The sequence below is a fragment of the Cyclopterus lumpus genome, chromosome 17 (genome assembly GCF_009769545.1).
Source record: "Cyclopterus lumpus isolate fCycLum1 chromosome 17, fCycLum1.pri, whole genome shotgun sequence".
NCBI lineage: Eukaryota > Metazoa > Chordata > Actinopteri > Perciformes > Cyclopteridae > Cyclopterus > Cyclopterus lumpus.
In genome coordinates this window covers 13,370,946-13,384,095 of record NC_046982.1, presented here as the reverse complement: position 1 = coordinate 13,384,095, position 13,150 = coordinate 13,370,946, and the positions used below count along the sequence as shown (strand labels likewise).

The 13,150-nt window shown below is 41.9% G+C and overlaps 1 protein-coding gene across 1 annotated transcript; it reads right to left on the bottom strand.

Annotated features, from left to right (window-relative positions):
* Positions 1–35: 35 nt before the first annotated feature.
* Positions 36–11,962, bottom strand: cdcp2 (CUB domain containing protein 2). The gene is made up of 6 exons (XM_034555410.1): positions 11,877–11,962; positions 2,620–3,008; positions 2,060–2,401; positions 864–1,217; positions 481–659; positions 36–341 (listed from the first exon to the last, which is right to left on the bottom strand). The coding sequence occupies exons 1-6, from the start codon at positions 11,960–11,962 to the stop codon at positions 36–38; spliced, it is 1,656 nt and encodes a 551-aa protein (XP_034411301.1).
* Between the last annotated feature and the right edge of the window lie 1,188 nt (positions 11,963–13,150).

Below are 13,150 nucleotides of genomic sequence, written 5' to 3'. Positions count from 1 at the left end.
TCGTTAAGACCATCCGTATAACTGTCCATACATTTCTAAAGCAGCACCAGCCAAACAATAGCTATCACCATGAGAATAACAGCCAAAACACAGATGCTAATGAAGACAATGTCGCTCAGGTCATGAGGCACAGCTTCCGGACCCCCTGCATCGTCAATGCTGCCTTTGTCCGTTTGCTGGGCCTGCTCCTCGAGGCGTCGCTCCTCTGCCGAAATGATGGACACTGATGCTATCTTCCGCAGGGCGTCACACTGCACTCTATATTCCTGCACGTTCTGCAGCTTCCCATCAGAGAAATCAATGTAGAGTTTGTTTACCAGCACTGTGATGTTCCGGTGTTTCTGCAAGGGAGCAGATGTTACAGTATTAAGAGAAGCAAGTCGCAAATGTCTGTCACAAATCAACTTCTTTGACAGCTAAAGTATGGTGAATCATCGCCTTGTATGATGTGCCAGTAAGTGATATGAGACTGATAGTCACCTGGCCAGCAGTACCACAGTTGAGAAACTGAGCAAGTATCTTATATGAGGTTGCTGTCAACTGGGCTGCACAGGTTGGGTCTCCCAGGTAGATGCTCTCACGGCCCAGCTGAGGTAAGGACTTCTGTGGTATCAAAATGGTGAATTCTGATCTTGTGCAGCTAACATTTACAGGTACCACTTGGATTGAGGGGGGAGAAAGACACAGGACACATATATTTGTTTTAATGACGTGGGAAAGAGTTGTTTGTCGAGATAAATGTGGAGCATTTTTTGCACAAAGGGTTTGATATTTAGACTGAACATCGAAAACAAAATGGGTGAATGAGTTCAACCTACAGCACCAACAGTATACGTAGAATTAACCACGTAGGGAACATTTACCTCCAAGATAAGAAGCAGTGAACCCTCTATGAGCCTCATTTCTGTCTGTGCTGAGGACCACCAGCAACTTGTTGCCCTTTGAGACGAGAAAGGGAGGTTGCTCGCTGCCACACCAGCGGCCCAGCAGGGTGTCTGTCTGACGGTCCCCGTCATAAACTGCAACAGAGTCGTAATCACACTGGTCTGACAGACTGTTGCGATCTTCCAAGTCCATGACGGGGAAAAAGAGTTTGATGCGGTACCCGGCTGCGAGAGTGATGCTCCAGTGGCAGTTGACGTTGTTTGGGTAGATGTTTGGGAAATAAGGGCTGCTGAGGTTTCCATTCACGGCTGACAGGACCTGCTGGCATTCACCTGTTAAAGTACAGTTGATCAGATATGTTTGTAAACTTTATTTATATTAGATTCAGTGAGTGAGTATCGCTTTAGGATATTCAGTGACTTTCCAAAGAAAAGTAGAGGTTTCTGTTTATGGATGTGTTATTATTGCCAAAATAAGATGACTTCTTTACACTTTAAGGAATAGTTCCACATTTTAGGAAAGAAAAGCATTTTTTTTTCTGCCTGAGAGTTTTTATGAGAAGATCAATACCATTCCAATGTGAGAGTATAACTCATAGAACTCTTTGCAAAAAAAAACAACAAAGAAGCATTTTCACCCCCTTGCTAATTGGTTTATGCTGGACAAGGTGAAATGGGGACAGACCGTGATCAGCTGTCTGTAGTTCACGTCTGGGCAAGAACACCCAAGGACTTTTTCTTGTTTGTGCTAGGGATGGTGTGAGACTGTTGATGAGCTCTGCTCTATTCAGAGATAATGCTTTAAATGGTAGCAGAGGTGTTACATTTTAATTTCGTCGGATGAACATCCAGGTCATGTTCTAGGTCTTTAGGTACGCCTGGTTTCAAACATCTCATATTATGTAATGTGTTTTTCTCCCCCTGATTATTTTGGAGCTTTTATTTTCTGAATAGGCAAATAAATAGGATTTCTGTGAAGGTTGCTTTACGCAAACTCAAATGTCTGGCAGAGTAATAATAAATCACGTTGTCCTTTTTTCATTTACAATTTTTACAATTAAACCAAAAAAACAAGGCAGGGGGGGTCAAATACTGAAAGCACTTTATAGGTCTTTTGCATACTGGTGTGAGAAGTTTATATCTGGAAGACAACTGATCACATCAAACTTTCCTACCTGAGTAATAGTAGGCCTTGAACCCACGTCCACCAATGTTGAAGTCGGACTTGAAGATCACCAGAAGTTGGTTGGACGTGGTGACTATGTTGGAGGGTTTGTCCGCCCCGCAGTATTTACCCAGGAGGCGATGGGTGACTGTCGGGCCATCAAACAAGGCAACAAAGTCAAAATTACATCCCTCGTTGTTTTCCAGCTGGAAGTCCAAGAAGACCAAAGTGACCACACTGGTGTTGGACACGTGGATGGCCCAAGAGCAGTCAGCATTGTTGCTGTACTCCTGAGGGTAGCCTGGACTGGAGATTACACCCGATATGCCAGTTAAGACTCCACCGCACATATCTAGAAGGAATAGAAGGATAACTTTGTCAATGTGAGCATGATCATTTGCTGATGGGAGAATTTAGCCTCTGTGAGGCCTTCTGTATAATGTTTTGGTGGGGTCACGTCCTCCAGTGAGTTTAAGGTTAAGAAGATTGATCTAAAAGCCGTGAATTAGGGTGTTACCAGAAATAAATCTCACTGATCCCTGTCATATTGCATGAAATATAACGAGTTACCTTTCCTGTAGCCAACGCTGAAGCCCCTGTAGACCACATGGCGGTCTGAATGGAAGAGGATGGACATAACATTCCAAGAAGAGGTGAACTGTGGAGGGGAGATGTCACCACAAAATGTCCCAAGGAGGTTCCCCTCATCCTCAGGTATGCCATTGTAGATCTTGATGTTGTCGTAAGCACAGTTGGCATGGTACTCCAGCTCAAAGTGGTGAAAGGTCAGGAGGACGGAGGAGCCCTCAGCCACAACGATAAGCCAGGAGCAGTCAATGTTGTAGGGATACCGGCCAGGGAAGTTTGGACTGGAGATATTGCCAGATGGTGCAGAGAGGATTCCTCCACATTTGACACCTTGTAATGACAATAACGATTCATGGCTCTTTCCATGCTTACTTATTTATTTGACTTTTTATTTCTCGCATAAAACCCCTTAGAAGTGCATCACAAGCTGACATTGAACAATTGTGGCCCAACTTTTTCTGCATATACTTTACCCGCAAGGTTATTCCATCAAATATAAACTTTGCTCCATCAAAATAACAAATAGTAACTCACCTTTTTTAGAATCCGCCTTGTCAACCAGCAGTAGTAAATGAGTCAGTATAGCCACCCTGAGACTCATGTTGTTATTGTTCATTCGGCTTTTGTCACGCCGTAGCGACCATACCAGGAGAGACAAACAACAGCAGTGTCAGAGTGCACAGCCTTGAGACATCAGCAGTGATACCTGGAGAGGTAAAAGGACTTTGAAAAATTCATTCACCGCCTGAATGAGGAACCTGACACCTACGTAAGGCACGCTTAGCCCTCTTCGCTAAATTTTAATGACTGATATCCAATGAGCATGAGTGGCTTGTCAGGACACTGTTTGGAGAGATTGCATACATTTTTAATGATGGTCCCACACACATACTGAACACAGCTGCAAGTGGAGTTGATGAAATAGACGGGAAGAAAGAGAGGAGCAGTATCACATTTGTCACTAATATAAATGGCTTCATTAGAGCGATGTGAGGGAGAAAAGATCCCAGAACTATTGATGTCGTGGACTAAGCACAAAACAAAGACATCCACATCTTAACTTTGAAAAGGAATGTAAGTCTATGAAGAAATTGAGGGTTTTGTTAGATGTGTCTAGATTAAACCATTAAAAAAAAGATAAATATCTCAGTTTATTGGATCCTTTAAAATAAATATTTAACCAGGTACAACCAATGCAGATAAAAGTGACTTAATGCATGTTGATTTAGTACATACAAAAACAACAACAACAGCAATACATTACAGAGTAAAAACAGACATGACAAAATTGTTATGTGTTGTCGGCGGAAGAGTTTGTAGTTTAATGTTCTGTTAACTTTTGGTTTTAAGTGGTTAAAGAGATGAGGGACTCTAGATTGAGTCTAGCCTGAAGACCATTACAAAATAGACTCCTTTTTCACGTCTCAGTCCACTCAGGTGGCACCGTAAAGTCTAGACATTTATTGGACCTAAGATTGTAGGTATTTTGTCCAAGTACAAACATTGAGCATATCTTAATGGTACAGTATATCATTGAGCATGAGATGCGGTGACATCCTTGAGTCTCTTAATGCCAAGCCAGATGTCTCCTGGATGGTCTACTACAGGATGGTCGAACTCTCCATGTATCTCACACTGATCCTTTAAGTATCAACACCCCTCTAATATTCCATCATAATTAGTCCTCTTACATTTAAATTCATGTAAGTGTTACAGCATTTGCATTCTAATGTAATCAAAAATAAAAACACCTGCTGCAAGAAATCCTTCGTGTTACTGCTGTTTCTGTTACCGCTGAGACTCACTCAGTCAAATCATCCTCCATCCTGTTCTACGTTTCTAACAGTGCATCTAATTAGCCCGTAATATGTTTTGCACTCATATGTTCTTTTTGTCTGTAAAGTACCAACAAAAGGTTTTATGAAATAAATTCGAACAGAATTGTGCCCACTACACTTGTAGTATTTACAAAATAAATGTCTTTCAGTAATTTGAGCTTATTTGATTCCACCTCTGTTCCATTATATTATCTAATAAAGCAATACTTGTAATGATTCATTCCTTATTTCTATTTCAAGTTTTTTATTAAAAACTAATTGAATAATAGTCAGTAGAAGTCACTGGTCATCGCAAGGTCATCTCTCTCAAAGATGCAAGCTTTTTGAATGCACAATTTGTTTACACTTCAGTTTCTGAGACAAATGCTGAAGCCCTCCCAGTATTTGCCAACTGCCGACCTTTCCTCATTCCTCCTGGTTTGGCTTGGTCTTACAACTGAACAGTGCAGACACATGTAAGCAATCCTAACTCTGCGTACAACAGACAGGGAGATGAAGCACCCTAATAAAATCCTGTTCTGCCAATAAATGTTTGCAGCGGTGCTTTGGAGGCTCTTGGAGTGAATATCCAACGGCTTCGGTGGGCAAAGCCGATACCCACAGAGACCTGCTAGATGGGGCTGTTACACTATGGAAACACAGTGAGAATCACCACTGGCTCGGAAAAGGCACGCAGAGCTCTATGCTGAAATAAATAAGAATATGATTCAAATCAGTCAAGTGTTTTTCACACAGCAGTTCCTGGAACTAAAGTCAACCGCCTTGCCTTTGAATTTTAATTCTGTCCTCTCTGAAAGCTTGTCATCGTTCAAGGATGTGAGCGCTGGGCATTGCTGAAATGTGTTTCAGAAAGATATCGTTTGTTTACAGCAATTAAATCACCTATTAGCAAGTAAATACTCAACAAAAATGAAAACAACAAAATGAAAATAAATAAGGTTGAAAATTCCAGCAGAATAAAAGGGAAGGTCAGTCAAACAAATAGCAGCCTTTTGACCTGGGGAGCTTAATTGAATGGTTTTGGTCCAGTTATATAATGTACACTTTATTGATGCCGCAGTGGGGATAATCTTCTCTGCATTTGACCCATCAAGTTGCAGTGGGCTGCAGTGAAGCGCCCGGGGAGCAACTGGGGGTTCAGTGTCTTGCTCAAGGACACTTCGACATGCAACTATGGGGAGAGAACCGGGTACCTCGGGACGACCACTCTCCCCCACGAGTTACAGCCGACCAGAATATATATAATAATATATTACCAACTTGTGTTTGGCAGAGGAGTGTTTATATATCTGTGTGTGTGTTGTTGTTGTTGTGGGTGGAAGCATTTGACAGCTATGACATCTGGCATATTTTGATCCAAATAGCAAGAACACAGATGATACAAATCTTGATATTTGTGTTTAGTTGGAGACATTTGAATAAAACGCAATCTTTTTATAAAACAGATTTTTTTCCAGCTCAAGACCGATTATGTTACTATGTTATTCTGTTATTCTGCTACGGCTACACAGAGGCTACCTCTCTCTCTACCAAGGTGAGTCACTGCTCACTCTGGTGAATGCTCTCTCGGGCTCTTGATGACAGCCAGGGGGAAATGAGATGAACACATCAACATACAGTATATGTCACAGGACAATAAAAAGTTCATGTTTTTTGACACAACCTGCAGCCGGCCAGAACATCTCCATGCCATCAACAAGAATTCAGGGTGATATGGTGTCCTAGTTAGCATGATTTGTCTTTTAATGGTGTCTAATGGGTGGTGTGCTTCTGCAGATAGAGCCTAGGGATAACCCTCAATCAATTTGCGTTGCATGCTGTGTAGATGTATGATCGCGTTTTGTCCATATTCTTTGCATAGCTTGTTGGTGTTTTTTACTCCTGTTTCGGACGCTTTTGAGTGCAGTTTGAACAAAAGGCTAAAATAAACAGAGCATTCAACATCACAATTAAATTTCTCGAGCATCGGTGGCAATATTCATGCCGAAGTGGGCCATCCAAACTGAATGTATACAGAGGAAACATTGCTACAAGCTTGTACCTTGTATTCCCAGCTGGTGCTCATTGACAGCCAGAAATGTTGACTTTTTTCTCCCTCACATTGAATTTACAAATGTTTTCTCAGCACCACTTTGTTACATTTCCACCCTCTCGCTCTACCAAGGACAATATTGATATGCCATTGCACCTCCAATTCAGGGAGCCCACAGATTGGATTATGGACCATAATGAGGTAAGCCTCCCTCTATAGTTACGAGGGCAATAAAATCTGTTATCTGGGTACCGCGACAGACGGGAGAAAGAATCAACTTCCCATGAAAACCTCCACTTATACTGCCTTCATTCTGCTACATTACATTACATGAGATGAAATGTGTTATGTTGCTGGTTGTTTTTGCTATTAGACAAATGTAATTGCATATAATGTGAATATGTACGAAAAGCAGCACAGAAAATGACCACAAAAACAAAGTAAAATGCAAATAATGAGACATTGTGAAGTCAGTGCTTAAAGGCTTAAACGGATTTAGCTGTCTTAATTGGAACTTCTTTTTTCTAACAACATTGCACTGTATAAAATGGGTTGTCACAGCTGCAGCAAAGATATTCTCTCAAAGAAGTTTGGCCTATTTTATCTAAATCATTAGGATTTTTAAAAATAGGAAAACTATAACTATTTTGAGAAATTAATTTGAATTAACACAATAATACAATACAATAAGTGTACAATATAAAATATAAAATAAACATACAGGACACCTACACACACTATTTATTACAACTGATGGACAACCACGATGAACAGCCCGAGACAGACAAAGGTATGGTAAAAGATCAGATGAGTCAGAAATATGACTAATTCCATCATTAAATAATAGTTATTATGTAAAGGTAATTTCTAGGAGACAGTGTTAAATTCGGTGGTTCAAAAAGAAAAGACAAAGTCACAGGTATAACTGATATTATTAACCATGGCTCTGTTACATTTGAGTGCATCAGTAAGCCTCATCATTGAGCAGCCCCAACTAATATCATTAGTTTACTACTTTATTTAACTTTAAAAAGTTCATTTTACTTTGTTTCTTGTCATCTTTTGGGCTTAGTACCATGGCGGTCAATATGATTAAAACAGACAGTAATGGAGGGAAGGCTGGAGCTAATTTATTCAGACCTGGTGTGTGTGTAGGTTGCGAACGAGTCGGCTCCTTTAAGGGAACAATGATAGCCAGCCTCCTTTCTTTTTTGCAGAAAAACAAATGCATGATGCAGAACAAATAACATTATTGAACACGGCAGAAATAATTTTGGTTGTGTTTGGAGTTTGGAGTTGTGTAACTATTTGTTAACCATACTATTGCATTCGTTGTGTGTTATTTGTTCTAGACAACTAGGACCATATACCACTTTTTAACCATCAATATGAACAAATATTTCCATGTAAACCAAACATAACTGTGGAACATTGGTTGTGAGCGCAGGCAGAAATTCACGTACACAACGCCAACAGTAGTAAATAAGCAAGTCTATCTCTGGCCTAAATCTCAAAAAAGAAATCATTTGTTTAATTTGTGTTCGGGTAGGCTATGTATTCATTCGGCAGGAGCAGTGACATCCTGGAGTCTCTTGATGCTAAGCCAATCCAGCTGTCTCCTGTCTGTATCTTCATATTTAATGTTTAAAGTTGTACTGACCTTCTCATCTAACTCTTGAACTCTATCTGCTGTTGATCCTTTAAGTATCAACACCACTCACATATTCCATGAGTCATCTTGCATTTAAATTCATGTAAAAGAGTTACAGCATTTGCATTTTAATGTAATCAAAAGTAAAAGTACCCTCAGTGAGGAATGATTGGTTTATCTACATGTTTGCATTATACTGTGCATCTTATCTCATCATATGCTTCATCAATATGACATCAATGTATACAGCATGTGAAATGATGGTATTCTGGCAATTAGAAGGATGAGCAGACTATAATTACATTAAATACAATTTCGTGGAATTCCATCCATCCATCCATTATCACCCGCTTATCCGGGGTCGGGTCGCGGTGGCAGCAGGTTCAGCAGGCCGACCCAGGCTTCCCTCTCACCCGCAACACTTTCCAGCTCATTCTGGGGGATCCCGAGGCGTTCCAAGGCCAGCCGGGAGATATAATCCCTCCAGCGTGTCCTCGGTCTTCCCCGGGGCCTCCTACCAGTTGGACGTGCCCGGAAAACCTCTAATGGGAGGCGTCCAGGAGGCATCCTGACTAGATGCCCGAACCACCTCAGCTGACTCCTTTCGACACGAAGGAGCAGCGACTCGACTCCAAGCTCCCCCCTGATGTCCGAGCTCCTTACCCCATCTCTAAGGCTGAGCCCGGCCACCCTACGGAGGAAGCTCATTTCGGCCGCTTGTATCCGAGATCTCGTTCTTTTTCGGTCACGACCCAGAGTTCGTGACCATAGGTGAGGGTTGGAACGTAGACCGACCAGTAAATGGAGAGCTTTGCCTTCCGGCTCAGCTCCCTCTTCACCAAGACGGACCGGTACAGCGCCTGTTTTACTGCTGCAGCCGCACCGATCCGCCTGTCGATCTCCCGCTCCACCTTACCCTCACTCATGAACAAGACCCAGAGATACTTGAACTCCTTCGCTTGGGGTAGGCAGTTTGTCCCCACCTGGAGGGATCAATCCGCCGGTTTCCGGCAGAGCACCATGGCCTCAGATTTGGAGGTGCTAACTCTCATCCCTGCCGCTTCGCTCTCGGCTGCAAAAAGGCCCCAGTGAATGCTGGAGGTCACGGTCCGAGGAGGCAAACAGGACCACCATTTCGTGGAATTATAAAAAACAAATAAAGAGATGTTTGGGAGCCTCTTATAGCTGAGCTGAGCCAAATGATCTGTCTCACTTTGGGCCTGAATTCCTGTGCTGCTGCTGACCTCACGTGACATACTCTCCACAACATAAATGTAACGCATCTTTTGCACCGTGTGGGTTCTTTAAGAGCGACTATAATAGTTAAAACATGTTTTTATATATATTATTTACAATAATTAAGCATTAAATGACAATGGAGAAAAAAAGATTGGAAGTGGCCACTTAGCATCTAGGCTTCGCTTATCTAGACTTTAGTTATCTACACATGGTGTGTTCAGGTGCAGTAGTGAGTGTAGGTCACCTGGGAATTGGCAGCGCTCAAAGCCAGCAGAGTGGTCTGTAACGCCCGCGAAACGTTAGCAAATAAAACACGCGTTTGCGTGCATAACGCGCGAGCGAAACGCAAACCGCCACGCAGGTCTTTGCAAACTATTACGATAGAAAGAGGAACTCTCTCACAGAGTTTCAGCTCGCTGTTTAGCTGCCTCGCCTGTAACTTTAATGGTTCGGTTCACTTTCGGCCGCAATGCAGCATCGAAGACCCGACGAGAAAAAGTGAGTTAGCCGCCAGCTAAGCTCGTGAATAACGTGGACCACGTTACATAAATATAAAGAGCTATATATAGACAGAAGCCAGACCAACATTAATGTTTCTCCACACCTGCAGGACGCGTCCACTTTGACGAAGGTGATATTTCAACGTTGTATTCACAACTTGTTTTTGCTGCCCTCAAGTGGCTATTGCTATATTGTACACCTGGGTCCATATTAATAGAGGCTGTTGGGATGCAAACATTACTGTTGCCTTTTACGCGTCTTCAAATAATTATTTCCCTCTCATATTGGCTTCATGGGAAGCTTTTGTAACACATAGGCTGGGTTGTCACAATTTTGATCATGCTGCTTATCAATGCCACATAACCTTTCATAGAAGAAATTGTTTCCTCCCATCTATGAATTTGTGTGACATGCCCAAGATGATAGTTCTGCCGCATAGTGGAAGTGATGGACGTTCAGACAGAAAGCAGCATGTTGCTGCAGGTAGCTGTGAGACGATGAAATATGATCCAGGAAGGTTGGTCTGAGTAATAGATTTGTGAGGCTTACCAGACGCCAAAAACACAGCACAGCAGTTTATAGCACGGTGTGGAAAGGTTTTGTGACTAGAAAAATTGTCCTGGTGACAGTCGTTGGATCCCTTCTGTTGCAATTACTGCACGATAAACATTATAATTACCCAATACAGATTTCAAAGTAGTTCACCAGGAGTGTGGCTTCATGTATTTGGCCGAGAGTTGACAGATGATGCCAATTTTTTTGCTGCCATTGTTTTTATTCATTTCCTTTTATGTCAATGCCATTTATTATCATCACTCCATACATCTCTGCTGCTGGTGTGTATTAATGGGGAGTGATGGGTTAAACTCTGCAACTAGCTCTGTCTGAAACTAGTTTTTCTTTGAGGCATAATCTGTTGTAAACAAAATGAGAGCCGTCTAACCAAAACCCAAGGTTGGAGTCTGATACCCTGCTCAAATGGATTTAAAAGCCTTTTAATATCCACCCACTAGACACATTTCTAGTATTTGCTGATGATGTATAGCTTTGCTAATTGTGCAAATTAATTTTGAAAGGCACCGTTTGAGATGTACTTCATTCGTAACAAGTGACAAATGAAGTGTTTCTGTTTAACGATAATATATTTTCTATATCTCAGCCTTTCATAGAGCAAACACACAAAAGTATAGAATCAAAAGCTGAGCTCTATAAATCAATTCCAACTAAAGGGTCCAGACGGCGGGGTTGTTTTGAGCAAAATGCGACAGCATTTTAATTAATCACTCGCGCAGTGATGCTGCAGTGTAAATACTCCAGATAACAGAAACTCAAGGGAGGGCGGGGGCGCGGAGGAAGAGCACCCTCGCACATAAACAGAGTACAATTATGGCCCTTAGCAAGAGCCCTTGGTTAGGCTGTTTTAGTACCCTTTACTCACTGGGTACTAAACATCTGACTCATAATGCATCAGAACATTGCTCTTGCTATGATATTGCATACATATCCACACGGTAATTAAAGGAATGGAATGATGAAGTAGATGAGGACAAGAATGAGCGACACAAACTGCTCAGCTACTCGATGACAAATAGGATGACGGTGAATAGAAAATGAATAGACTTGTTATATCACTAGTGTCACATTTCTTAAATTCTTTGAAGTGAATCTTGTAATCTGTCAGTTTAACATACTGAGACGGTCCTCACCAAGGAAAAACTGAAGCACTGGTCGTTTCAGCAGATGTACAAAAACTAAATATCTTCACGTACAAGTGAGGAAGTACTCTCGTATGGGTTATGTCTCTTGTCCGTCAGGAGCAAAGAAGGAAATAGTGTCCATAGAGGGAGAAGGTTTGGGTGTTTGGATAGAAACAAAAATGTTCTTTGGAGCTACCCTCAAAACACATAACCAACATGGGCCGTGTGCAACATGGTCTTTCAGTGTATTGCTTTCTTACTGTATGAAATTCATTTCCTACCTGCTGTTGACCCTTTGGGCCTCGTTGGCCTTTTGGGTCTGAATCGGCTCGTTACTTCCCGACAGATGGCCGAGTGTACCAGTCATTTCCTGGTCTGTGGGAGGCACCAGCTGTATGCACGCATAACAACCACAGTGTACCTCTCATTCAACATTCACACTATATTTATTTGCAAATAATGTGAAGTCTTGCTTTGCACAACAATATGAAAACCAATTTCACCAGTACGTGACAAAGGTCATGCCGGTGGTGTTCCATCTGAACAGTTTACATAATGCCGCAGTAACCGGACAAAACAATGTGGTGCAAACACAGAGCAAGCTCATTATTTCTTCTGACATTTCTGCCTTTGATATTAGATGCGGCTTTCGACAGCAAGACAAGTGTAATCCCTGAGATACTTGCTTGCATGCACAGCAAAACAAAGTGTGTGTTTGTAGGAGAAACCAATTCAAAGTACACTCGGAATAATCCACCTTGCATGAATAAACAGTTGGAGATAATCAACCCCGTATAGAGAACCAATGGACATTCTTCCCAGGAGTCGTTTGGAAATGATGCCCACCAGTATATTAATAGTTTTGGGGACGACAGCAGCGATCGAGACAGAAGGTTAACAGCTATTGGCCAGTTACGCTCCTGGGATGCAGAATGGCCAATTACTGTGATTAATAGGGGTCTAATTAAATAGTCTCCCTCCTAAAGAATGTTTTCAGTCTAATAAAACAGCGAGAAGATATTGCATGTTCTATCTCACATTTTATTACTCCTATGCTGTCCATATCTCTGGATCTCAGTGCTGCGGGTAGATTGTCAATGCCGCTCATAAGACATTATCATTGTTCCATGCAGACTGATGGGAGTCTGTTTGTGTATTTCTGTGTGTACATAGGGTTGTTTGTGCCATGTTCCCTCATCTATCAGTCCGCTGCCCTTCTCTGATGGCCACTGAAGCTCCATTAGTACCCACAGTCCTGATTGATGTTGCACAATACTGTGTTGGAAGGCTAGGATTGTTGTTCTGATCCAGCGACAAGCTTATTACAAAAGATTTTCACAGCAGAAAAGGGAAGTTTCGATGCTGATGTTGTGTGGCTCAGGTCTGCATTGATGGTGAGCTCAGCAAATGTTTCTCAAATGATTTAATTCTCAGGAACTTGTTTGCAAATGTACCATGACTCTGAGTAAGAATAATGTGTTTTTGAAAACAAAACGGTTTCGATAAGCGGGTGTTTATTGAATGAATAAGAAAGGTTCTGGTCCCTGATTGACAG